General features: G+C 47.4%; 1 protein-coding gene and 3 non-coding genes across 4 annotated transcripts in view; all 4 read left to right on the forward strand.

Annotated features, from left to right (window-relative positions):
- Positions 1-4482: 4482 nt before the first annotated feature.
- Positions 4483-4554, forward strand: TRNAG-UCC. The gene has a single exon. It is a non-coding gene; the product is annotated as a tRNA-Gly (tRNA).
- A 2484-nt stretch (positions 4555-7038) lies between these two features.
- On the forward strand, positions 7039-7110 carry TRNAG-UCC. Its single transcript has one exon. It is a non-coding gene; the product is annotated as a tRNA-Gly (tRNA).
- Positions 7111-7958: 848 nt separating this feature from the next.
- Positions 7959-8030, forward strand: TRNAD-GUC. Its single transcript has one exon. It is a non-coding gene; the product is annotated as a tRNA-Asp (tRNA).
- A 3307-nt stretch (positions 8031-11337) lies between these two features.
- Positions 11338-25028, forward strand: part of LOC123017816 — a 213904-nt gene continuing 200213 nt past the window's right edge. The window contains exons 1-4 of the mRNA XM_044419407.1: positions 11338-11390; positions 13767-14285; positions 15916-16039; positions 16786-18061. Of these exons, the coding sequence (XP_044275342.1) occupies positions 11379-11390; positions 13767-14285; positions 15916-16039; positions 16786-18061 (1931 nt within the window). The 5' untranslated portion in view covers positions 11338-11378. The remainder of the gene's footprint in view (positions 11391-13766; positions 14286-15915; positions 16040-16785; positions 18062-25028) is intronic.

Below are 25028 nucleotides of genomic sequence, written 5' to 3' on the forward strand. Positions count from 1 at the left end.
AATAGCAGGTTCAGGCTTGGACTAGGAGTGGGCAGAAGATGGAGGGACTGTGGCACTGTACTGACTCCGCAGGTTGACACTGTTTCTCCTCAGCACCACCACAAGCATCACCAAAGCAGAATTTTCCAGCTGAAAGATGTCCAGGCTTAGACTGGAGCGTTTTCCTGCTGATGCTGCCCAGCCAGGGCAAGTTGTACAGTAGGAGGGATGGAGAGATCTGCTTTCTGTCCTGCCCAATTGCTGAAGTTCTCTGGGGGGTACCTAAAGCCGGTCAAATTATGTTGCCACCCAAGAGGGAAAGTCCCACAAGCACCACTCTCCTGCCCTGAAAGGAAAAACGGAGGGTCTGCACAGCCTTCTTATGACTCCCCGATTACCAGCGGCTGGCGTGCTCGGCGTCTGTGTGCGGCTGGGCCTGCAGGTGAAGCCTCTTCCGTCCCGCCACCACCCAGCTTGCTGCTCTGCAGGCGGCTCCCCCAGGCTGTGCCCCTGCTCTGGGCCTCCCCACCGACTCAGGATGGCCCGAGGAACTGGGTATTTCAGGCTGCAGCTCCAACGATCAGGAATGCCATCCCTGGAAAGGCACCTGAGGGTTTCCTGCTATTTATTTATTAGATTTATATCCTGCCTTTTTCCTACAAAGGACTCAGAGCAGCTTACATCATTCTCCTCCTCATGCTCTCAATCTTACTCCCACAACAACAACCCTGTGAGGTAGGCTGGGAGTCTGTGACTGGCCTGAAGTCACCCAGTTGGCTCTATGGTTGAGCGGGGACTAGAACCCAGATCGCCTGAATCCCAGCCCTGTGTTCTTAACCTCAACACCATATTGGCTCTATTTTTTGTAACGTTAGTATTAGTGTTACATTACATTTCTATACTGCCTGTAACCAAATCTTTCTGGGCAGTTCACAGCAGTTTAAGTCATCCATCCAGATTTCAACCAGGCCTGACTCTGCTCTGGAAGTTTAGCTATTTAACTTTCAGCACCTGGTGACAGTCTAGTCCCATTAGGAGAACTCTGAGTGAATCTACAGTCCATTCTGTTTGCTCATTCGGTTCTTCCAAATGGTTCTGTCGCAAGATGTCACAGGGCCAGCCACTCCTGCTGGCAGGATAAGCCACTCTGTGTCTGCCTTTCCCATTTTCTGTGCATGCTTCTCTCCATCCGTGGTCAGGCAGTATTCTATGTCTGCTTGAAGATGCTCCTTGGGGTGGGGTGGGGCTTTTTGTTGAGAAGACGCCCTGTACTTCTGCAAAACCTTTGGTTCTCCCAAGTTTGCTAATACCTCCCTCTCTTTCCAGTGTGGAAAAATGAGGAGATGCCCATTCAGCTGGGAAAACCTGAGCAGGGAGGCATCTGGAATACAAAAATCAGCCAGAAAAAGAGGTTTCCCTGATCCTGAGCAGGAAGAAGAGCTTGGCAGCAGGGAGGGATAAGAAAAATGCCATGAAAAACATGTAGTGGGAATGGCAAAAGAAGCCTTTCCTTACAGATACAGCATCACAAGGCCCTCTCAGGGTGCCTGCCAAGATGGAACTTGCCAGCATTAAAAAAAAAATGTTGGTTGCAGAAGCCCTCCAGCAAACAGAGGCCTGCTCGAAGGTACCAAGAGAGGAACTGAAGACACGCTGCATGCATGTCCTCACTGTGGAAAAAGTTTCCACCAGAGTTTGCTCCTCATTATGCACTGGGGAGGCCGTGCTGGAGAGATGCCGTGCAATTGCTTAGATGACAGGAAAACATTTCCGGAGAGAGTTAAACGCAGCATCGCCCACACACAGGACAAAGCCCATGAGTGCTCCTTCTGTGGGAAAAGCTTCAGCAGTAACTCCCAGCTCAGGGCACACACGATGATCCACACGGGGGAGAAGCTGTTGGAGTGTGAGCTCGGCACAAGCTCTCACCTTAAATGACACAGTCGCATGCACACTGGAGAAAGCATTTCCCAGTGCCCGGAGTGTGGGAAAAGCTTCACCCAGAAACCCTCTTATTAAACACAGGAGAACTCACACCGGAGGGAAACCTTTCGAATGCCCCAAATGTGGGAAAGCCTACCAGGACAGCTCGTGCCTTTTAAGGCATCTCAGGGCCCACACCGGAGAGAAGCCCCACAAATGCTTGTGGTGTGAGAACCGCTTCATTCAGAGATCAGATCTTATCCGACACAAGGGGACACACACTGGGGAAAAGCCATACAAAAGCTCAGCTTGTGGCAAAGAGTTTGGTCAGGAAGGGGCTCTTGTGAAGCACAGGGGAATTCATATGGGAAGAATCCTCCGTTGGAGGCAGTCCCTTATTTGACATGGGGGCACCCACACTGGAGAGGAACCATGCCCAGTGTGTGTGGCAAGGCCTTTAGCGCCGGGGCCCACCAGGCAGCGCACGAAAGGGTGCACACAGGTGAGAAGCCATACAAGTGCACCGAGTGTGGGAAAAGCTTCTGTCACGCGTCTTCCCTCATCACACACCAGAGAACCCACACAGGGGAGAAGCCAACAGGTGGCCCAGCCTAGGGACTTGCGGCCCTCCAGATGTTACTGGATTTCATATCTCGTCAGCACTCACTGTGCTGGTTTGGGGCTACAAGGAGACGCAGTATAGCAACGTTTAGTTGTGGTCCAATCACATGTTGTTCCCCGCCTGCATTGTATCGAGTGCGAGAGCTTCAGCTGACTGCCAGAACTTGGGGAACACAAATGCAGAAATGCATGTGTATAATGGGAAAAATAAGATATGGAATGCGCTCACCAGAGAGGTCTGCCTGGCACCGACGTTATTCTCCTTTTGGTGCCAGGTAAAGACCTTTCTATTTAAGCATCATTTTAACAATTAAGAGTTTTAGACGTTTTAAGATTTTTTGTTTTCTTTTTGTTTTCACAGTCACACTTCCTATTTTATTTTTCCTTTCTTATTTTTTAGTTTATAGTGTTCAATTTTAGATGTTTTAATAAGTGTGGTTTTATTATTGTATTTTTGGAATTTTATGCTATGTAAACTGTCCTGAACGCTTGTGTGGAAGGATGGGATACAAATGCTTGTAATAAATAAATAATAGTTCTGTTGTCTCCAGTCTCAGTAATCATAGAACTGTAGAGTTGGAAGGGACCTGAAAGGCCATCCAACCCCCCCCCCCCTGCCCCATTCAGTGCAGGTTTCTAGTTAAAGCATCCCGAATGGATGGCTGTCCAGCTGCCTCTTGGATGCCCCCAGTGTGGGAGAGCCCACCACCTCCCAGGCACTGCTGTAACTGTCAAGAGGTTTTTCCTGATGTCCAGCCAGAATCTGGTGTCCTGCAGCTTGAGCCTGTTATTCCACGTCCTGCACTCTGAGGTGATCGAGAAGAGATCCCGGCCCACTTCAGTGTGGCAGCCTTTCAAGTATTTGAAAAGTGCTCTCGTTTCTCTCTTCAGTCTTCTCAAGGCTAAACATGCCCAGTTCTTTCCATCTCTCCCCATAAGGCTTTGTTTCTAGTCCACAATCATCTTTGTTGCCCTCCTCTGAGCCTTTCCTAGTTCATCTGCCTCATTCTTAAACTGTGGAGCCCAGAAATGGACATAGTACTCAAGATCAGGCCAAAGGAATGCCAGGAAGTATTTCCTGACTGTCAGGACCCCTAGGGCATGGAATGGGGCTTCCACAGAAGGTGGTTGAGGCCCCATCGGTGAGGGTGTTCAAGATAGGCTGGATATGCATATGGTAGGCGTGTCATGAGCGGAGCCGGCTGGAGCAGGGGTCAGACTAGATGGCCCAGGAGGTCCCTTCCAACTTGCTCTGTTTCTGTGTTTCTAAGTAGAAGGGAACCAGTATCTCACGTGCTTTGCAACTGATATTTCTTTTAACGCAGCCCAATACTGCATTTCCCTTTTTTGCAGTCACATCACATGGTTGACTCATATTCAGCTTGTGCTCATTCTCCCATTCACTACCTGACTTTAAAAAAATGTTACCTGAGTATTTGAGCCATGCTACTAGAGAAGGCGTTTTGTGAAAGACAAACAAGTAGATGCTAGATCAAATCAAGACAGTTGTTTTCACTAGAAGCAAAAATGGCAAAACTAAGGTTGCTATACTTTGGGCACATCATGAGAAGGCAAGAATCCCTGGAGAAGACAATCATGCTAAGGAAAGTCAAAGGCAGAGGAAGAAGAGGACCAAATACGAGATGGATGGACTCCATGCGGGAAGCCACAGTCTTGAACTTCCAGGAGCTGAGAAGGCCTGTCAGGGACTGGAGATTTTGGAGGCTTCCATGCATGGGGTTAGCACAAGCTGGACTTGACCTGGCAGCACAGAGGAAGAACCCTTGAGGTTGGCTGTTCTGTGTGCGCACACAGGCGTTGTGTTCTTTTAATAAACTCTGTTGGTTTTGATTTTGCCTTGTTTATAGTAGTCTTATTGATTCGGTGTAGGATCTTGGTGGGGAATTACCTGGGCATGAATCAAACTCAGGTGTAGGATTTATGAAGTTCATGTTGTGAGTGTTGGTGGTATAGTGGTTAGCATAGCTGCCTTCCAAGCAGTTGACCCGGGTTCGATTCCCGGCCAACACAAGTGCCCTCTGCTTTTGGGTATGGACTGGGCTTCCACAGGAGGTGGTCGAGGCCCCATTGGTCGGGGTGTTCAAGGATAGGCTAGACATGCACATGGCAGGCATGTTGTGAGTGGGGCCGGCTGGAGCCGGGGGTCAGACTAGATGGCCCAGCAGACCCCTTCTGGATCGCTCAGTTTCTATGTTTCTTTCACTCTCTCCTTTTAGGACATTGTCACGGACATGCCCGGACACTTTATCTCCAAAGAACAGTAACCATAAAGGGGTAATTTGTGAGAGGTCAAATTGACTCTTAATGCTCTCCGCAGTTGAAAAACTAAATGGGGAAGCATTCGACCTCAGGTATGAGCAGGTATTTCCATATGCGCTAATAACACACCTGGTTCCATAATAATGATTGGAGTAAATTGTTACCTGCTGCAGCTCCTGCTTAAAGGATTTACCTGGGCATGGTATGACTTTATGGCCAGGTTCCAATCAAAGTTCATTCAACTGTATTCAGGTATTATGTTATACTTGTGGCCAAGTGGTTAAGGTAGCTGCCTAGAAATCCAAGAGGTCTCCTGGAGCAGGTTCAAATTTTGCTATCTGTGAGTGAAGTGTAACTGGCAGTTAATAATAGTATCAAATTGATGGCTCTGCAGACTTGCTGTTTTTGCTCCTGATGATCTCTCTTTTTCCCAGGATGCAAGGTTGGATCACCTCTGCATCACCATGGACTAGTTTCTGCCTCACCATTTTCAGCTTCTGTGAAATAACAAGTTACTGAGCATACTTCACTACATAACCCACTTTGCAGTTCCTTTTGCGTCCATGGCCCATGTTGCACCTCCCATGCCTCCACTTTGTGGTGGCACCTGTGCAGAATTTTGACTCAGAAATGGAGGCAAACAGGCTGGAAACTCCCTGCCATAGAACCAGTGGACAAGATTTTCACTTTAGAAGTCTAGAGTTACAAGAGATTGCAGAATTCACCACAGACATGAGGGCTAATATGTGAGAGATGATATAGACTCATACTGTGAACACAGGGTGGAAACCACATGACTTTCAAAAGGATGTTTTGGTTTCAGATGTCCTAGAATCTTGTGGCATCATTAATTCCTGTCACCTGTACTGTAATATCCCCAGGACAAATGACTATTAAATTGTGTTTCTCAGTTCTGTTCAGAGTGGTTTTCTCAAAAGCCGTGACAACAACAAATTAATTAGCCTAATGATAAAATCAAAGGAAAATGTTTAATATTTCAATTGCACCTGAACAATAATCTCGGATAATGTCAGCCAAATGAGATATTTCCATTATTAAAAAGTGGGTTATTTTCTTTCTTTCTTTCTTTCTTTCTTTCTTTCTTTCTTTCTTTCTTTCTTTCTTTCTTTCTGAACATGGGTATGCATATGAAGAAGGATTTAAATTTGGTATAACAAAATATTTAAAACTGCCCTCAGCTGAAAAAGCAAGTTTATACCAAATAATAATAATTATAATAAATGGATGAATGAATAAAAGCAAAGATGGCAAGGATAGCATTTTTTTTAAAGTTTGCAACTTTCTCATGTAGCAGTTGTGGCTGAGTGGTGAAGGCAATGGAGTAGAGAGCTCATTGAGTCTCCAGACACAGGTTTGAATCCTGCCAACTACAAGTAGAAAATTACATTTAAAAAATCAGCAACCAAAAAACAACAACCAAGAACATCCTCCCATCATTAGTATTGATTCTTCTTGTCCTGATAAATACAATATTAAAACATTTGTTTAGAAAACCAGCTCTTTCCTTTTGTTCACTCCTCCTATCTAAGCTCTCTATATTTTTAAATGTGTTGTTATTATTATTCACAGATATTTTGTGCATTCCTATAATTGGTGCATACCTGGCACTCAAGAATATCAAGTTTAGCAAGCGGGTTGTCCACTGAAATTGGCTCCTGCACACCAATCGTCTTAGTTCAGGGTGTGGACTCAGTAATTAGATGATCATTTTATATGAGGCAAATTAAACTGTAACTTCTTATGGAAAGATTAAGGAGGGAGACCTCAATGCACCCAGAATAGGGGAAAGTCCAGAATTGGCTGCCCTTTAGCATTGGAAGATGGATGGCCTCCTCCAATAATTAGGTGGAGGACGCGATGAAGCTTTCAGCTTTTGAATAGGTGGTCCTTTCGGCATAATTTCTGAACGGGTAAATTCATGGCTATCTCGACCGCCTTCCACGTATGACGATCCCGAAGAAAAGTAGTATATTTGGTACGCATTGTACATATATTCCTTGAAACAGATTCACTCCAGTTTCATGTAACTCCCAAGATACCTTATTTTATTCCTGTTTTTTATTTTTGCGTATGGTTCATTGCGATTTGTGAAATCCACGATAAAAAGGAAAATAAATAGCGCCACCTAGAACGCGAGTAGCATCTCAGTGGTCCTCGCAGTGGGGAGTAAATCTGGCTGCATGTAAAGATGCTCTCCAGAGACTCTGTGCGTGAGCGTTGGTGGTATAGTGGTTAGCATAGCTGCCTTCCAAGCAGTTGACCCGGGTTCGATTCCCGGCCAACGCAAGAGTGCTCTACTTTTTATTTAATCAATTTAATTTTAATTTTTAATGTATTAAGACACACCATCAGTCTCACCCAGTTTCTTTCCGCCTTACTTTCTAAAAAGAACATTTCCCCCCCACGATAGCATGGTTTGCGAAAGGTAGGGAGCTGCGACAGAACTGGGAAAGGGATCTTGGAAGCTGTAAATCAGGGGCGGGCAGATGGGAGATCTCCAGATGTTTTGGGCTTCTCATGCCTGGATTTGAAAATATAGCAATATGCGCCTACTCCTCCTCTAAGCTTGGTGGCCGCAACAGTTTTCAGAAGGTAAGCATAAACATGTCAGAAATGCATTCATGTGCGGGTTTCATTCCCCCTTATATAGCTGTGAAGAATTTAGTTGTCAAACTGAATGGGCCATTGCTGTCGAGTTTATTACTAGGAAGCACGGGGGTCGGAAGAGGTAGAAAGCATGCCTTTAAATCCTCAAACTTCAGGAGTGCAATCCAATACATACTGAGAGAGAAACCAGTCCAACAACTCCTGCCTGTCCCAGCCAGTCACGCGGGGAGTTGTCTGGCTCGTTTCTCTCGAATATGCATTGGATTGCACCCTTTAAGTTGAAGGGTTTTATTGTTTCTCTCTCTTGTTTCTCCGAACATGCACAGGATCCTGCTTTAGGCAACATTCAGCGATCTTGCAGGATGGAGATGACTAAGGCAGGAATATCCATCGCTGCAGCTTCTCTCGTTCCCCGCGATCTGCTTTTCTCCCCGGGAAGGTGTTGTTGTTGTTGTTAAATAGCGTGCAGGGGGAGCTGCGCGTTTCAGCCATCTGGGCCTTTTTGGATGCCCCTCCATCCAAGTTTCTCCTCGTTAGTATAGTGGTGAGTATCCCCGCCTGTCACGCGGGAGACCGGGGTTCGATTCCCCGACGGGGAGAGAGAGAGATCCTTTTTCACACCCAGGTTCACCTTTTCCAAATCTGTGCCTCAGAATGAACCGATATTTTAAGGCATATATTGCTGTGCTATCCATTACTGAAGGAAATAAAAAGCAGCGGGTGGGCATTGATAAATGCCAGGTACAGAAGGATTGGTGGAAAATCTTTAAGCCAGACATTCTAGGGCACTGCTGATTAGAATTAAGCTTTGGTTACACTTCAATGCTTAAACAACTCAAGCTGGGAGTCTTATGCGGCAGCTCAGCAGGGTTTCAGCGCAGAGGTCCTTCTGAGGTCTATTTGGGGATGCCAGGGACTGAATCTAGAGGCTTTTACATCCAAAACATGTTCTGCCACCAAGCTACTGCCCCATCCATGTGGGGCTGAAAGGTGAGAATGAAAAATAAAGATGTTTCTAGGCATTAGTGAGGTGTAAGAAACATTTCTGCATTGGAATAGAGGTGCTATGCGGTTTATTTAGATTAAACTACACTAGATGCAAAACAGATGCTCTCTTGTTGCAAGGTTTAAAGTCTGGCTTTGCCTCTGATCAGAACTCAACTAGGGCAAGAGGGCAGATGCAGAAACAAAAGTGGTAGTTTAATTTTAGAAAAGGGAGGCAGCATAATTAGAGCGTTCTTCACATCTGGAGGGCACCTAGCTAGGGAAAGTTGTGTTAGACAAAGTTTACAGGGCCTGCCCTACCTCACAGGGTTGTTGTGAGGATAAAATGAAACTGTGTGTAGAACCTCTTGAATGAAAGTCAGGAAAAGGGCAGGGTGGAGAGAAGAAACAGATCCTTTGTATGAAGAACATCTCTCTCCAAGTTGGTGTCCTCCAGGTATGGTGGGCTTCAGTTCCCATTAACCCCAGACCATTTTATTTAGTTAGTTAGTTATTTACATGTATTTATAGGCCATCTATAATTGCCAAGGCCTTCCTAGGCAGCTTACAATGCATAAAACATATTAACAGAGTAAAACAGATTAAAACCAATTAAAATATAATGAATTAAATATCTATAAAAGCAACTAAAAAGGGCCAGAGCATGCAAGCTAAATATTTTTAAAAAGTCCTAAAAAGATATATCTTTGCCTGGTACTGAAGGGAAAATAGAGATGGCGCCAGGCGAATTTCCCTAGGAGTTCCAAAGATGGGGAGCAGCATCTCCATCTGGCCACTCCACCTGCCTGCTTTCACGGGGACCCTGCCTGCCGGCTCTGCTCAACCACTCCCGTCACCATATGGTCAGTGGTGGGGAATGCTAGGAGTTGTAGTCCAAAATGTCTGGAGGATACCAGTGCAAAGAAGGCTGCAGTCAGAGGCGAACGGCTCATTTGTATTCTTCTGTTCCGCTTTGCCATCACATCCCTGCAAACAGATGTTGGAGAGCAATGCAAAGAGATGCACGAGGGGATGAGACCTGCAGTGGAGGAGGCCCGTTCTCCAGATGTGACCGATCTCTCCTGGGGGGCACCAAGTGAGAGAACTCCGTGCATGACCTCCACGGGTTCGTGCATGTGAGAACGAGCAGGTGATCCTCTTGCTCGACTCTGCCTTGTAAACGCACACGTGTCAGTAGCCCAGAGAGAGAGTTCAGTGGGGCTCTCCCCACTGCCCCCACGGCAGAGGTGGCAACCTTTCTGTTGCTGCTGTTGGGGGGGGGTCCCATATCAGGGGTTCGTAGGGTCTAAGCAAGGAATGGAAGAGTCAACCCTTTTGTTTTTCGCTCACCACTGTTTCTGCCAGGAAAGGTAATGAGACCAAGCCCAGTGGGCAGAGCAGGGACTTGGCAGCCGGGAGAATCAGTGGCTTCCGGGGGGCAGGTGGGTGGCAGCCTTTTGGGAACTGGGGGTCAGGTGGGCAGGGGGCAGATGAGCAGGTGGGGAGGCTTCAGCAGCAGGTGCTTGTGCCCCGAGGCCAGAGGGCCAATGGACAGGATGGCGGCCCCAGGTCCTGAGATGAAGGCAGGAGTTGGGTTTCATAGTTGGAAAGCGTCTTGTCCCCACCTCTCTGCTGCAGCCACTCGTGACTCCCAGGGGTTCCTGCTGAACTTTGTGGGGGGGTGGGGGTTGCTGGAGGAAGGAAGGCGACAGCAAATGTTCCTGAATTGAATGAATTCCTTTCTTGAATGTGTTTACTTTTGGCTCCAAGCTTGATCTGGGGCAATTGCACCAGCCCTCTTCTAGCAGCCCTTGTCATGTCACATCAAAGGGCTCCCCAGTGCGTCTGATGAAAATAATGTAGGCTATTTTCACACAACTGTGTATCTTTCTGCGAACTATAAAATAAGGGCTATTTCTGATGCTTTGGCTCCTGTCATTTATTTATTAATTTATTTATTAAAACATTTTTATGCCGCCCCATTCGCCGAAGCCTCGGGGCGGCTTACATCACTAAGTTGGCTGCAGTTATGACCTCTCCCCCCTGCACTGGGCAACTTCTAGGACCCTGAACTTCCTTCTGATCATTCGTTTGTTCATTCTTTCTTTCATTTTAATTAAAGTAGCAATGGACAATAACAAATTTAAGTACACTGCATGTGGGTCAATTTCTTTCCTGTCCTTCCAACCACACAGTGCAAATGCAAATCCAGGAGCTCAGCTTCGGTATCCTTACTCAGAAGTAAGTCCCATCACGTTCAACAGAACCGCCTCCCAAGCAAGCAAGTCTATGATGGCAAATTTAGCGTCAGGATTGTACCCCAAAGATGCAAGTGTTCAAGATAGTGAAAGCATTGCAGTAAAAGGTAGAAAGTGAAAGATACATCCAATTTCATCCCAAGGGCCTCAGAAGTTCTTTTGCTTCCCGCCAATTGCAATGATTATAGATCCATCAGGCCAAAATCCATCTTGTGGAACATACTGTTCACACAGTGGCCAATCAAGCACAAGCATGCAATAGCACCCTCCTACCCACATTCCACAGCAACTGGTGTACTGCCTCTGGCAATGGAGGTAACACGAGGACTAGTAGCTTTGGACTTGCAGCCATGTTGGATCGGACCAATCTCCATCTCGTCCTGTCCTCCAGTTGCCAGTGGCCACATGACCACAACAGCACCCGCTCACCCATGTTCCCCAGCAACAGGTGTCGATAGCCATCCTGCCTCTGATACCGGCAGTAGTGTAAAGCCATCTGCTTTTAGGAGACTGACTTTTTTTAAGGGAAGGGTTAAACTGAGAAAGTTGCGTGCCTAGATAGGCGAGCAGAGCTGGTTCTTGCAGCCGGGTCGGCGACTTCCTTTTCCTGCCCTGCTCCCCCTTCTCGTGCGAAGGATAAGGGGGTGCGGTGGGCCGGGGAAATGGCCGGGAAAGGCTCTGGCTCCTGATTTTCAGAGGCAGCAAATGCCGGGAGAGGTAACTTGCGAGCGGGAAAGCAAAGCGGGCAGCCACAGCGCGGCCGAAGCTGCGTTGCATGGCTAAGATCCCTGGCTGGGGTTTTGCTTTAAAGGGGTTGCGCCCGGTGGCCTCCTTGGCCCCTCCGGCTCCTCTTCCGTGATTCTTTGGGTCCGCTCTGCGCTGCCTTGGTGGCTTTCCAGATGAAGGTTAATTATAAGCCGATAATCGGTCGTTTTTGTGCAGTGGGCTTGCACGTTGCTCCCAGGTCTGAGCGGCTCATTTCATCCCGAAGAAAATGCCCCATCCGGGCAGCTCACGCTTTGCCTGGCGAAGGAGCCCGGGGAGAGAGAGAGAGCGCCCGGGCTGCGCTGGGAAGGCGAGAAAAGCAAAGGGCCAGACGGAGCAAGTGGCTCGCTTGCCGTGCGCTTCGGAGCAGCATCCGCTAGATTGCTCTCCCCCAAGCGGGCGCCCTCCAGATGTGCTGTGCTGCAACCCTGATGGCCTCTGGCCAGCTGGTTGGGGGGCGTGGGAGTGTTAGCCCAACACATCTGGAGGGTGCTGGGTTGGAGAAGTCTGCGTTAGGCAAATCGGTGGGAAAGAAAATGTTTCATGCTGCCTTGTGTGATACTATCGTCGCCTAGTCGCCACGGGTGACCAGGGATTCAGAAGAGGCGAGTAAGTCAGCTGGCAGAAGTGGTGGATTCTATCAGCCCGCTTGGTGTGCACAGGAAAGAGAGTCTTTTCCTAGACAACCAGCATGGGAATGCATCAGGCTCTTGGGAAATGCAGTTTACTCTGTTCCTGCTTTACTAAATCTCGTGTCAAAGGACTTTTGTTTCATCCTCTTTCTTCCAGAAAAGTGCATTTCCATATCCGAAGGGAAGCAATAACTAGTTGCTCAGGTCTGGTCTAAAATATATTTTGGGGCAGATGGTGGGAGTGTTCCTTACCTGGTAATGTGTATTACAAGGGCATAAAAGCTCAGGAGTGAAATCTGGCCCTGTTGGGGTCCCAGTCTACCCCTGATGTCCCCAAGGGGTCCCCCCACAGAAATGCCCTCCTTGTCCCTACCACTAATCCTTTCCTGGTTTCCCAGCATTTGTGCAGTCTCTCCCGCCATTCCAATGGTAGAGGTCCCTCTCCTGGGTTTTAGTTACTGGCAGCAAGTGCTCCAGGCTAAAACATACTGGCCCCACCTCTTTTATCCTTGGCCCCGCCCCCTTCTGAGGATGACTGAGGGGCCACTGAGGCAGCTGAGTCTCTCCCCAGAATGCCTCTCTCTTACTAGGGGTTTCAGACAGACACATTTTTGTTGCTCTAATCAGAGGTGACAAACCACGTTTGCACTGGAGGACCAAATGCCATTTTGGAGGAACTCAGGGAAAACAGGGCAAAGGGCAATTCCAGTAATGAGTGAGCTGAAGACAAAAGGGGAAGGTATCAACAATGTCACCATATTTTAGTTTAAAGCTTTTACGACAAGTTGGGAGAGCTTTTCAGCTTTTTAGGGTGGGGAAGAAAACTGTTTAAGCCCCAACACCACCAAACAGTTGAGCAGCTGCAGACGATACTACGGCTGTCTAGAAAAGCATCTAGGACTTGGTTGGAATGCTGAGCAGGTGCAGTTTGGCCAGATTTGTGCTCTTGCTCTGATCTCTAGGAATTTAATAACTGTGGTAACAAATCCTGAGGGGGCTGTCTTAAAATCCTAGAATAGTAGAGCTGGAAGGGGCCAGAGGGGCCACCCCCCTGCTCAGTGCAGGGCTCCCAGTTAAACCATCCCTTAATGGAGTTGTCATAAAGTATCCCGTGACATTTGCAGGGAAGTGAGGGGGTTGTGGGGGGAGAGATTTTTGTCCAAATCTGTGTAGAGAGTGGGCTTGTTTCTTGCTCAGATGGATCTGGCTGATCCCAAGGAGGAGGCGGAGCAGGAATTCAGTAAACCAAAGTTGCCCAGTGAAGTTTCTCTGGCAGAGTGTGGGAACCCACGTGCTTTGGAAGGGTTTCCACAGTGGGAGGGGGAGCAGATGCAAGGCCCAGTCCTTGACCTGGTCGGGAGGCAGCAGGAGCCGTGCTGCCCCGTAAGAGGGTCTCTGCTGTTCCCACCATCTTTCCCTCAAGCAGCAAAGCCACCTTGAGGGTGGAGTCAGATGCTTTCCTGAAAGAGAGGGACAGAGGAGAAGTTTTCAGGTTGGGTTTGACTCTACGTGAGCAGATGCTTCTCCTTCAATTTTAGTAGAAGCCTATTTGGAGTTCACACTGTTCTGTAATCTGCTAAATTTCAGTGAAGAATTGCTTTTCAAAGGGTCCCTCTTGATAAACAGAAGGAAATGAAGGAAGGGACCAGCTCGCGACTGTATCACTTTTAATGTATTTTATCTTTTCCAACCCAAGAACGGCACTCAGAAGTACAAAATGGAAGACGAGGAGCCAACCGGGCCTGGGCCAGGGCAGAGGCAGATGGAGGAGGAGGCAGATGGAGGAGGAGGAGGAGAACCCCACGCGGTCCAAATTGGTGCCCCGGGGAAGCTTTGGACCAAAGCAGTTCCGCAACACATGAAGCAAGAAGCCAATGAAGGGCGGCTGGAGCGGGGCTGGGATGCTCGGAGGCAGGGGATCCTGGAGACAGTGCAGGCCTCGCAAGCAGAGAGGAGAGCCCCGCAAGGGCCTGGTCTTCTGGGAGAGGACACAAAGGAATTCCAGGCTTCTGTCAAGGGAGAAGCTGATGCCGGCCAAGAGCTTGGAAGAGGGAGCGGGCCCCTCTGTGAGGCCTGTAGCCCCCTGGATTCCTCCGGAGGAGTGAAGGAAGAGATAGTGGAGGAGGAGGAGGCGGAGGCGGCAGCAGCCAGCTTGGAAATCCAGCACCCACCCTTCAGGGACTCCTGTGGCCAAGAGGCGGAGGAAGCCCAAGAGGTGATTGCTTGAATGATTAGTTTAAGGAATTTTTACACTGCTTTTCTCTGCTGAAAAAAGTAGTTACTCAGGGTGGCTTACAGAATGTGCAAAAGGTCCTTTGTGGCACGTAAGATACTTTATCCTTTAGACTTTCGTCGTGGTGGACCAGATGACACGGAGGACCTTCCTCGTTATTTGTTCGACTGTTCAACCGTTCTTTGACACAAGATAATCTTGTTGTGTTGCTAAACGTGGGGCAAACTGGTCCATTGGTCTGACAAGGGACTTCATGTTTTTCAACAGGAAATTAAAGATTTTGTGAAACGTTGCTCCTTTCCCAATTCCATTAGCTGAGGTCTGTGCTAGAATATGAAGACATTTGAGTGTTCCTTTTTAATTGGCATTTTAGCTTTTGTCTAGTTGGCAAACACTTTTATAAACATTGGAAATGATTATCTTTAGGCTACATTTATTAATTCTAGAGCATTAGTCATTTTAGCTTCTGAATAGCTTCCATATTGCCTGAAGTGCCTAATCTTGGAAGCTAAGCAGAGTCAGGCCTGGTTGGAATCTGGATGGGTGACTCAATCGTTGCGAACTGCCCAGAGAGCTTCAACTACGGGTGGCATAGAAATGCGTCATGAGTCATGATTTATGAGTCATTTGTCCACTGTTGTAATACCTTGGCTTTATATGTTTCCGTTACATTGATATGATCTAGGGTTCTCAATAAGAAAACTCAAATGAAAACTGATTATAAAAATGTAAATGTAATAATAATTTAAATCCTTCCAACAGCACTTTGCCTGCTGTGTGCCGGGTTGTTTTAAAAAAATTCTTTTCTTAAGTGACAGGACCTTCCCTGTACCCAAGGAGTGAGTGTGTGTGTGTGTGTGTGTGTGTGAGAGAGAGAGAGAGAGAGAGAGAGAGAGAGATTTACACAAGGGTAGTGTATAGTCATAAAACCAGACAACCCTAAAACCAGACATCAACAACTACAAAATAACCCAATTGTTGTTGAAATGCAACAGTTAAAATATCAAAATAACACAGGTTAGCACATTACAAACAATTTAAAATATTTTAAAACATCAAGAAGCCAGCAGTAAAATCAACACTGCATTCTGACTCGAGGCCTCAAGGAAAATTGGCAGAGAAAAGGTTTCTTCTATGCTGTGCCTTCTAGCCATCACTTTACAGAAATTGGGCATGGAGAAAACGATCTCCAAGTGAGTCCAAAAGCTCTGAGCCGGTGCTGGCATTCTTTAAAACTGAGCAGGGAGAGAGCTGGCACGTGCCCAAATTGCAACAGCTCAACTGTGTGTGTGCCAGCTCTCCCTCCCGCCCCATTGCATGCATGTACAGAGCGGGAATATGGAGTGGGAAACAGAAGAGAGGCGGGCAGAAGAGAAAGAGAGACGAAGAAAGGATTAAAGACAACAAAAATGATAACTTTTTAAATCTATATTTAATTATGTGAGTCCAGGGGCGACCGCCACCGCCCCTGTGCCCACCGCCACCACACCCGCCGCTGCCTCACCGGCCCACACCCACAGATACCGCCTTTCAACTGGTCCCCTGTTGAAAAAGTTTGAGGGCCCCTGCCTTAAACCCTCCCCATCCACTTCTGCATTGTTTTCTATTTCAGCTACCAGGGACTCTCACAAATGTGGCCGGCGATTACCCCAGGTCAAGGCAGAATTCAGTTGCTGCAAAGGACCATCTTTCACTGGAGGTCAAGGAAGAGGGTCACGAGGAGGCCAACTTGCTGGGTAAGGATCTGAATGCAACATGCTAAGGAAATGTCTGGATGGTTACAGTGTATCTCCCACCTGCTTTTTTGAAAGCATCAGTTTGGAGAGGGCTTAATCTGCGGTATATCCTACCTGTCCTTCTTGAATGGGAACCATGGTAAGATTCAAGTTTCATGTTTCAAGACAACATGGAAACAAGCAGCAAAATATAGCACCAAAGTTGTATCACTGACTCTAGCTGTCACGACCAAACCACATCTGCTTACTAACTTTAAAGATTTCCATGAGCCAACACAGAAACAGTGAGGAGGTGTCCTTTTTTGCTGTGGAATACCATCTGCAGAATGCTGTCTTCCTCCCAGATTCACCTGGCTCATTCTTCAGGCGTCAGGATAAAACTTTTCCCTGTCTCTGTTTCTATAGGTCTTGGTGGCTGATTTTTGTTCAGTCTATTCCACTGCTTGTCATGATCGCCCTGCTCTTAATATAGTTCTTAGCATGCTAATTGGCTGCTCTTTCCTTGATTTGTGTTTTATCGTTAGGATTTGCTTTAACTGTTAGCTGCCCTGAGCTGGATTTTTGTCACTGGAAGGTGGGAATATAAAAGGAGAAAGAAATAGCATTGGTGGAAGGTTAGTAGGATAATGAACTGGTTGTTATCCTAGCAGACCTCTGTAATGCTTCTGTCATATTCTGCTTTTTAAAGTTTAATCAGGATTTGTTAGCAGGTTTAATTTATGTAATTATTCTGTTTGTTCCACTAGGCTGTGACCAAACATGGGCAAGGGCAAAGGAGGCTTACCAACTGGGAAGACATGACCAAATAGACATCCAGGAAATATCCTTGGAAAGAGCCAAGGGGATGTGTTTCTGGAGTTCTGAGGTAGAAGAGATTTATAGAAGTCCAGAAGGACTAGAAACTCAGCAGGAGAACTATCAGTGGATGAGCACAGAACATGCCATTCTTCTTGGGGAAAGCAAGAATGATTCATGTAAAGGAACCTTCCAAGACAGGCATGAGGTGATAAAGGTGGACTCAGGGTGTGGAAAACACTTCTGTCAGAGCTTTGGCCATCCCAAGAATCAGAAAATGCAAAAGGGGGAAAAGCTTCATGCATGCACATACTGTGGGAAAATTGCTAATAGGAGAGCGGACCTTATTGTACATGAGAGAACCCATACTGGAGAGAAACCGTATGAGTGCTCTGAGTGTGGGAAAAGCTTCAACACCACCTCTTACCTTACAAAACACAAAAGAATACACACAGGAGAGAAACCATATAAGTGTTTGGAATGTGGACAAAGCTTCTGCCAGAAAGGGAACCTTGTTTCACATGTGAGAATCCACACAGGGGAAAAACCTTATCAGTGTGTGGAATGTGGACAATGCTTTAGCCAAAGGAAAATCCTTGAGAAACACCAGAGGATCCACACGGGAGAGAAACCATATAAGTGTTTAGAATGTGGACAACGCTTTAGTCAAACATCACATCTTCTCACACACAGGAGGACCCACACAGGAGAAAGACCTCATAAATGCTCAGACTGTGAAAAAAGCTTTAACCAGAAAGGAGACCTTGTTATACACAGGAGAAAGCATACTGGACAAAAACCCTATGAATGCTCTGAATGTGGGAAAAGTTTTAGCACTAGCTATCAATTCATAAATCATAAAAGGTTACACACAGGGGAGAAACCTTATACCTGCTCAGACTGTGGGCAAAGCTTCAATTGGAAGTCAAACCTTATTACACACCAGAGAATACATACTGGTGAGAAACCTTATGAATGTCCCAGCTGCAGAAAAAGTTTTAGCGATAAATCTTCTCTTACCAAGCACCTGCGAACACACACAGGGGAGAAACCATACAAATGCTCAGACTGTGGACAAAGCTTCAATTTGAAATCAAACCTTATTACACACCAGAGAACCCATACTGGGGAGAAGCCATATTCATGCCCTCAGTGTGGAAAAAGCTTGAGTCACAGATCCTCTCTTACCAAGCACATGAGAACCCATACAGGGGAAAAGCCTTATGAGTGCTGTGAGTGTGGGAAAGGCTTCATTTCCAGCTCTGACTGTAGAAAACATGAAAGGGTTCATGCACGAGAGAAACCATATAAACGTGGGAGGAAATGTCCTCTAATCCCTCTGTTCTCATAAAGAGCAAAGTGACATGTGAACGCAAGCTTAAAGATGATCATGTGAAGTAAGAGTTTGGAGTGAAAGTCTTCTAAAAGTTTAGACACAACCAATAGATACGCTTGAACCTCATCTGGTACTGAATCTGTTTATATAAAACATGGGAATGAAACTTTATAAATCTTTTTTTCTGGGCAAAATATCAGGGTTGATGCCTGCAATTACAGTTGGAAAGTGTGTGTAGATCCTTGGAATTGCTGTTGGAGCAGACAAAGCCTTTCTGGCTCCAGCAGATGAATGATAACCCTGACAGGGTTGCTGGAAAGTGGGTTGCTCACCTCCAAGCCTTTAATGCCAGAAAATCCAAGGACCCCTTGGTCCGAGAATCCTCAAATGTGATGTTAGTTCCTTATAAATTAAAAAGTGGGAAGTCACTGCAAAAAAAAAAAAATGAATTTTCCCTATCTTATTAAAATATGCATTACTAAAGTGATTGGATTGCCTTGAGATGATTTTAAAATTTAAACTGCTTTGAATTATCTTGTTTCATACCTATTTCTTTGCAACCGTTGTTAGCCACTGCCTGGAGTTGGTAGGGTGGGCTGAAGAAAATTTAGGTGTGGATTTATGTGTGACTCCATGCACGATTTAAATGAAGCAAGATGCTAAACTGGTTGAGGAGCATGCCACAGCTTGTGGAATCTGTATGAAAAGTTATCCCTTTCCTTGTTCGGTTATAGATGGCCATGCAGCCTGTTCCATGTGTACGCATTCCAGAAGAATTTGCCTTTTTCACCAAAAATAATCACCAGTGTCACCTTAAATCATGGCCGAGCAACTGGTGGTCCTGCAGCCACTTCTGGACTTGATTTCAGAAACCCTCTGCAAGGAATCCATGCCTACCACTGGGAAGATTCCTTCCTTCCCTCGGCAGCCAGCTGGCCTCCGAAGAAGAGGGAACAGCTGGTTCTGCCCACTTCTGCATCTCCTCCTTTCACCACTCCACCAACCTATTACCCCCACGGAAATTGTGGCTCTGTGGGGAGGGGGCCCACCTTCTTTGTCTTACAAACTATTGGCTAAAGTTGGAGGCCCCCGAGATTTCTGTGCCTTGTGGGACCGAAGCTGGTGGGGCAGGAGAGGCAGGACTGTCTGTCACATCCCCATCTTCTGTCTTGGCCATTCTCACTGGGTGGGCCAAGGATACTTTGGAGGGTGAGAGAAGAAGGCTGGAAAAGTCTGCCTCTCTGGTCTCCTCCCCTTGCCACCCAATGGAGTGACCCCTTCCTTCCTCCTCAGGTGGTTTTTCCAACCTTGGAGGCCGCCCGTGCAGAGAAGGTGGGGCTGGATCTCCATCTCATCCTCATAATGTCAAAGCATGTCTCTGACCTCAGAAAGGTTTTTTCGGGCAACCGTATACTGCTCAGTTTCCATTCCCATGGACCACAGGATGGCTCTAACAAATTCATTGTGGGCAAAAATCGCAGGTAACCATGGACTTGGTTCAGTTTTCTGCCAACCAGGGAGCCTGTCTGATTCATCTGGAATGGGGAGAGTTTTTATTTAACAACTAGATTTTATATCTTCAAAAGTGGAGAGTCAACAGATGTTTGCTTCCAGTGGTCTCAGGGGCATGGAGACCTGAAAACCATTGCGTTGCAGAGCACAGTTGAATTATCTGCAAACCCTCCTGCGTATCATTGAATCATAGAATAGTAGAGCTGGAAGGGGCCATGAAGGCCATCAGGTCCACCACCCTGGTGTTGCAGGACACCAGTTTACACCATCCCACTCGGATGGCTGTCCAGATTTCCCTTGACTTTCTCTAGTGTGGGAGAGCCCACCGCCTCTCTGGGCAGCTGGTTCCACTGTCGTACTGGAAGCCCGTACACGACATGCCCACCATGTGCATGTCCAGCCTATTTTTGAACACCTGCACCGATGGGGCCTCAACGACCTCTCATGAAAGCCCATTCCTCACCCTCGAGGTCCTGACTGTCAGAAAAGCCTTCCTGGCACCCGAATAGAACCTGGGTTCCCCGAGCTTTGCTCTGTTGGAGCGTGTCCTGCCTTCCTCTGCAGTGGGGAACAGGTCTCTACCCACCTCCGTGTGACATCCCTCACATACCTGTATGTCGCCAACAGATCCCCTCTGAGTCTCCTCTTTTCCAGGCTGAAGAGACCCAGTTCCCCCAGTCTCGCCTCATACCCCATCCCCTGCAAACTGGCCACCAACCTTGTGGCCCTATGCTGCACTGACTCTAACCTGGCTATATCCTTTCTGTAATGAGGGGCCCAGAACTGAGCACAATACTCCAGTTGCGGGTGCATCAGAGTCATCTAGAGTGACAGTGATACCTCTCTCGATCGAGAAGCCATGCTTTTGGCTATGCAACCAGGGGTGGCGTTCGCCCTCTTGACCGCTGCGTCACACTGCTGATTCATGTTTAGTCTGCAGTCAACCAGCACTTCGAGGTCCCTTTCACAAGTGCTGCTCTCCAGCCACTTGTCACCTAACCTGTACTTATGACACCCATTCCTATGCCCCAAGTGCAAGACCTTACATTTATCCACATTGAACGCCATCCTGTTGTCTCCTGCCCACTTCCATAGTCTGTCCAGAACCTTTTGGATCTGGAGTACCTGCTCCTCAGTTGTGGCCACTGCTCCAGTTTTAGTATCGTCTGCGAATTTTATCAGCAGACTGTTCATCCCTTCTTCCATGTCATTGATGAAAAGATTAAACAGGATCGGCCCCAGGACAGAGCCCTGGGGGACCCCGCTTGTCACTGGCCACCATCCCAATGATTCCCCACTAATGGTTACCCTCTGCTTTCGGTCAGTCAGCCATGTCCTAATCCACCGGACAGTGCTTTGGTGTATCCCAAAGCTCCTCAGTTTCTCCACCAGGATATCATGGGGCACTTTGTCAAAGGCCTTGCTGAAGTCCAGGTAAACCACATCCGCTGCATCCCCTCCATCTAGCCATCTCGAAACCTTGTCGTAGAATTCCACAAGGTTTGTCTGGCAGGACCTGTTTTTGCAGAAAGATTGTTTTTTCTTTTACAAACTGGAGTTGATACAGCTTCTAATATATGCAGAATGTTAAAAGCCATCCTAGAGCATGGGATGGCAGCAGGAGTGTTATGTGTGTGTGTTGTAACCTGAGGAAGCTGCAAGGCTGTCCAAAGGAGGGTCCCATAAGACTAAGAAGTTCAGGGCCTAAAATTATTGAGTGGCCCGTTTTCCTAACAAAAAACAGCCATGGGATGAGGGGCAGGGAGGCACTTCAGATCAGCCCCACATTTTTCCCACCCACAGAATCACAGCGATCTGCCCTGAAGCACAGCTGGGGGCGGAGGGGTTCTGGTGTGACATACAACGGTTCCTCTTGGGCAATAATAAATGCAGAAACCCCCCAATTTTATAAAAACAAAACATTCGTGCAAAACCACAAGTAAAAACACAGCAGTCACAAGTAAAAGCAGCGTCTAAGCCAACACTGAGAGCCAGTGCGGGTAGTGCTCAGGAGTGCAGGACTGGGACTTGCAAGATCTGAGTTCAAGTCCCCACTCAGCCATGAAGCCAACTGGGGCACTCTGGGGCAGTCACAAATGCCCAGCCCAGCCCACCTCACAGGGCTGTTGTTATGAGGATAAAATGGAGCTTCCTTCGCCTCCTTGGGTTCCTCAGAAAAAGAAAAAAGGCGGGTTATAAGAGCAATGCAGTCATGACAATAGCACAGGGAACAGAAGAGGTTGCCTCAGATTGCCTCAGGCCCTGCGTCCATCTTGTGTATTCTCTGAAGGGTCTCCCCAGCCCTTCATGGGGAAGGGTGCCTACGCAAAACGAAAGCCCTGCAGGTTCGCTGTCGCCCTTCTCTAAGGGGGAGAGACTTCTCTCCGCATCCCAGCTGCTTGCCCCAGCCGCCTGCGTGTGCCTCGTGCCTCAACCGGAGGCCTTGTCTGCACAGAACCAACATCGTGAGGCGGTGGAGGAGAAGATGGTGCCCGACTCTGCCAGGCCTTGGGCAGGGGCGCTCCCGCGAGTGGGATGACAGGATATAAGGGGGGCTGGCTGTCCACCCACATGTTCCAAGGCAGTGATACAGAATAGGAATTTGCCCAACCTTTCAAAGTTTAAATAACTTTAATCTGGTTTTATTATATTCTCAGTCGCATTTTGTTATTGTATTTCTGACTGCTTGTGTATTTATTGCTTATTTATACTGCAAACCATCCTGGGACAGTTGTGTAGGACGGGATAAAAATATTCCAAATAAATAAATAGGATGACATTCCAGCACACAAGGGAAGGGTCAGAGGGGCTGCAGATTCACATGCCAGCCAGGGGAAGAGACGACCTGTGCAGGCCAGGAGGGAGCCCTGTGGCTTGACAGGGCCTGCTAGGCAAGGATGTTATCTGCTCAGTGGCTGGTCAGGCACTCAAAGACCCATCAAGGTGGTGTTGGTGGAACCTAAGAAAGAGACCCAGCCCTGTGGATCCTGACTCGATGCCCAGCTTTATTCACTCAAACTGCATATGGAGGGCAGTGGATGAACCAATCAAACAAATAAAGGGCATTTTCTCTCTCTCTTTCTCTCTCCATGAAATCTAGGAAAAAACTGCCTCCTTTCAGATATTTTTTGACTACATTGCCCCCAACTTCCTGCTGGCTGGGGCTGGATCTTCAGGACCAAGCCACCTAAGTTGCTGGCGTGTGTCATTACTTCTGGAAACACCAGCAGAAATCTTACAAAATCAACCAAGTTTATTTCAACAGACAGAAAGAAAAACACAAGACAAGAACGGTAAAACTCAGGTAATTATTATTTTTTAAACCAGGAACATTATTATAAATCATTGGCTAGAAATACTACGTCAAGTCTTCTCTGGAACATCACCATACCTAGCTACTGGTGAATTATCATCTAATCACTAGAGCTGTTTCCTTAACCCAGGAAAGGATGCCTCATGGGGCAGCAGGCAATGCAATCTGCTCCAGACTTCCAGCTTCCTCATGTGATGCCAGCCAAGCGAATTCCAACACTGGCCAATCAGTGGTAACACCACAATCCTGGGCCAGTTCGGTTCACAGGCTTCTCCAGTCAAGCGGGGGAACAGCATCTTCCTCCACCTTCCATCTTCCTTCCTTCCTGTGTAACATCAGGATGCAGATATTCCAGCAGGCCCAGTTTGCTAAATTTTCACCTCCCCTTCTTGAAAGGCAACTGTCAGGAACCAAGTCAGACTTTAGACCCAGCTGGCCTGGAGTTACAGCGCTCCCAAATCTTTCCTAGCTCTGCGACCAGATTTTTTTGGATGGGACGTTCCAGGAATTGATCCTGGGCCTTTCTGAACACACAGCCCTGGGGAAGTGGGGTGAGGAGCCACAGCTCACTGCTGTGTGCAGAGCACACACACAACTATGGACACAGAGCACATAATTTGTGTGGAGAAATGCCTGAATCGGAGCATCTGCAGCAACAAGGATCAGGCAGCTGGACTTGCAAAAGGTTCCTTTCCACCTGAGATCCTGGCGAGCAGCTTCACATGGTGGGGACTAAACAGACAAGGCAGTTTTCTGTGTTTCTGCAGGAACATCCATTGTGAGACGTGGAGGCTTCTGATGGACAAGTGAAGGTGCTGTAGAGCGTTCGTTCCTTTAATCCAGAAGAGTTTGCTCTGGCAAGCTTCTGCTCTCCAAGATCTCAGGAGACCTCTCCAATCCAGGAACTATTTTATTTGGAAATGCCAGCCATTGGGTGCTTTCCTGGGTTTTCATCCTAGGTTGCAATGCAGGAGGGGGCTGGCGGGGGGAATATTACTGCTTCATGTGAGCATTTTGGACAAACTGTAAGAAAGGTTCCACAACTTAAAACCGTTCTCAATCCTCTGAATTTGCAGTCAACCTCATCGGGTTCTTCTCCCATCTCTGATTTTATTTTTCTAACTCTCATTTTATGACAGCTCAAGAGGGCGCTGCCTAGTCTCAGTCCCCATTAGAGCAAGCTTGGGCAGAGGGGACACATTGCATAACTGGTTTCCATTTTAAGGCCATCTGGGACAAAAATAGAAGAAGCTCCGAGCATATCTGAGTCACCAGGATTTAGGAAAATCACTTGGAACATATTTTTGCTACTTCCTAGTCTGGGGAGGGAAGCCTTTTGCTTGTGGAAGTCTGAATTTCCTTGGCTGATAAATGGTCAGGCTCTGCATTCCAGAAGCGAGGTGTGTGCAGGGCAGGAGACTTCAGCAGAGGTCTGCATGAAACCAGGCCCAATTCCTTGCTCCTGAACTACACCTCGGAAGAGAAATACCATCCCATGTACAGCAGATTTCAGAACACATGCTCCCCAGTCTTCCCAGAGTAAGTATTTTTTATGTCCTGGCTCTCTCTAACCCTTCCTTCAACCCAGCTTAGTTTCCAAATTAAGCAGCCACATGGTGTTTAGATCCGACTTCCCTTGTACCTTCGCTCAGCCTGGTCCACATCTCTGTCAAGCATCCACTGCTCTCTCCTTCCCTTAACCGGGATCAGTTTCCACTTCCACTCAGTCTCACAAGCAAGCCATGCTCTCTTCTAAGCCTGTATTTCCCCACTCACAAGAGTAATCAAATCATGGCCAGGCGATTTGGATTCAAGCTGCTTTTTTCGCTCCTGGAATAAATCTTCTCAATTTTGGGGGCGGGGTGGGGGAGGGATCAATTGTGGCCTGCAGAAGGGTGGCTTGGGATTTGAAAAGGGGCCCCGGAATACCTGAATTTGCCTACCCGAGACACAGAGAAAAAGCTCAGTTTTCCAATAGGAAAAAAAACATTCGCCCATCTGTGTGTGTTTTTGATAAGATGGAGAGTGACACT

This window comes from Varanus komodoensis, unplaced genomic scaffold, assembly GCF_004798865.1.
Source record: "Varanus komodoensis strain SLA01 unplaced genomic scaffold, ASM479886v1 scaffold102, whole genome shotgun sequence".
NCBI lineage: Eukaryota > Metazoa > Chordata > Lepidosauria > Squamata > Varanidae > Varanus > Varanus komodoensis.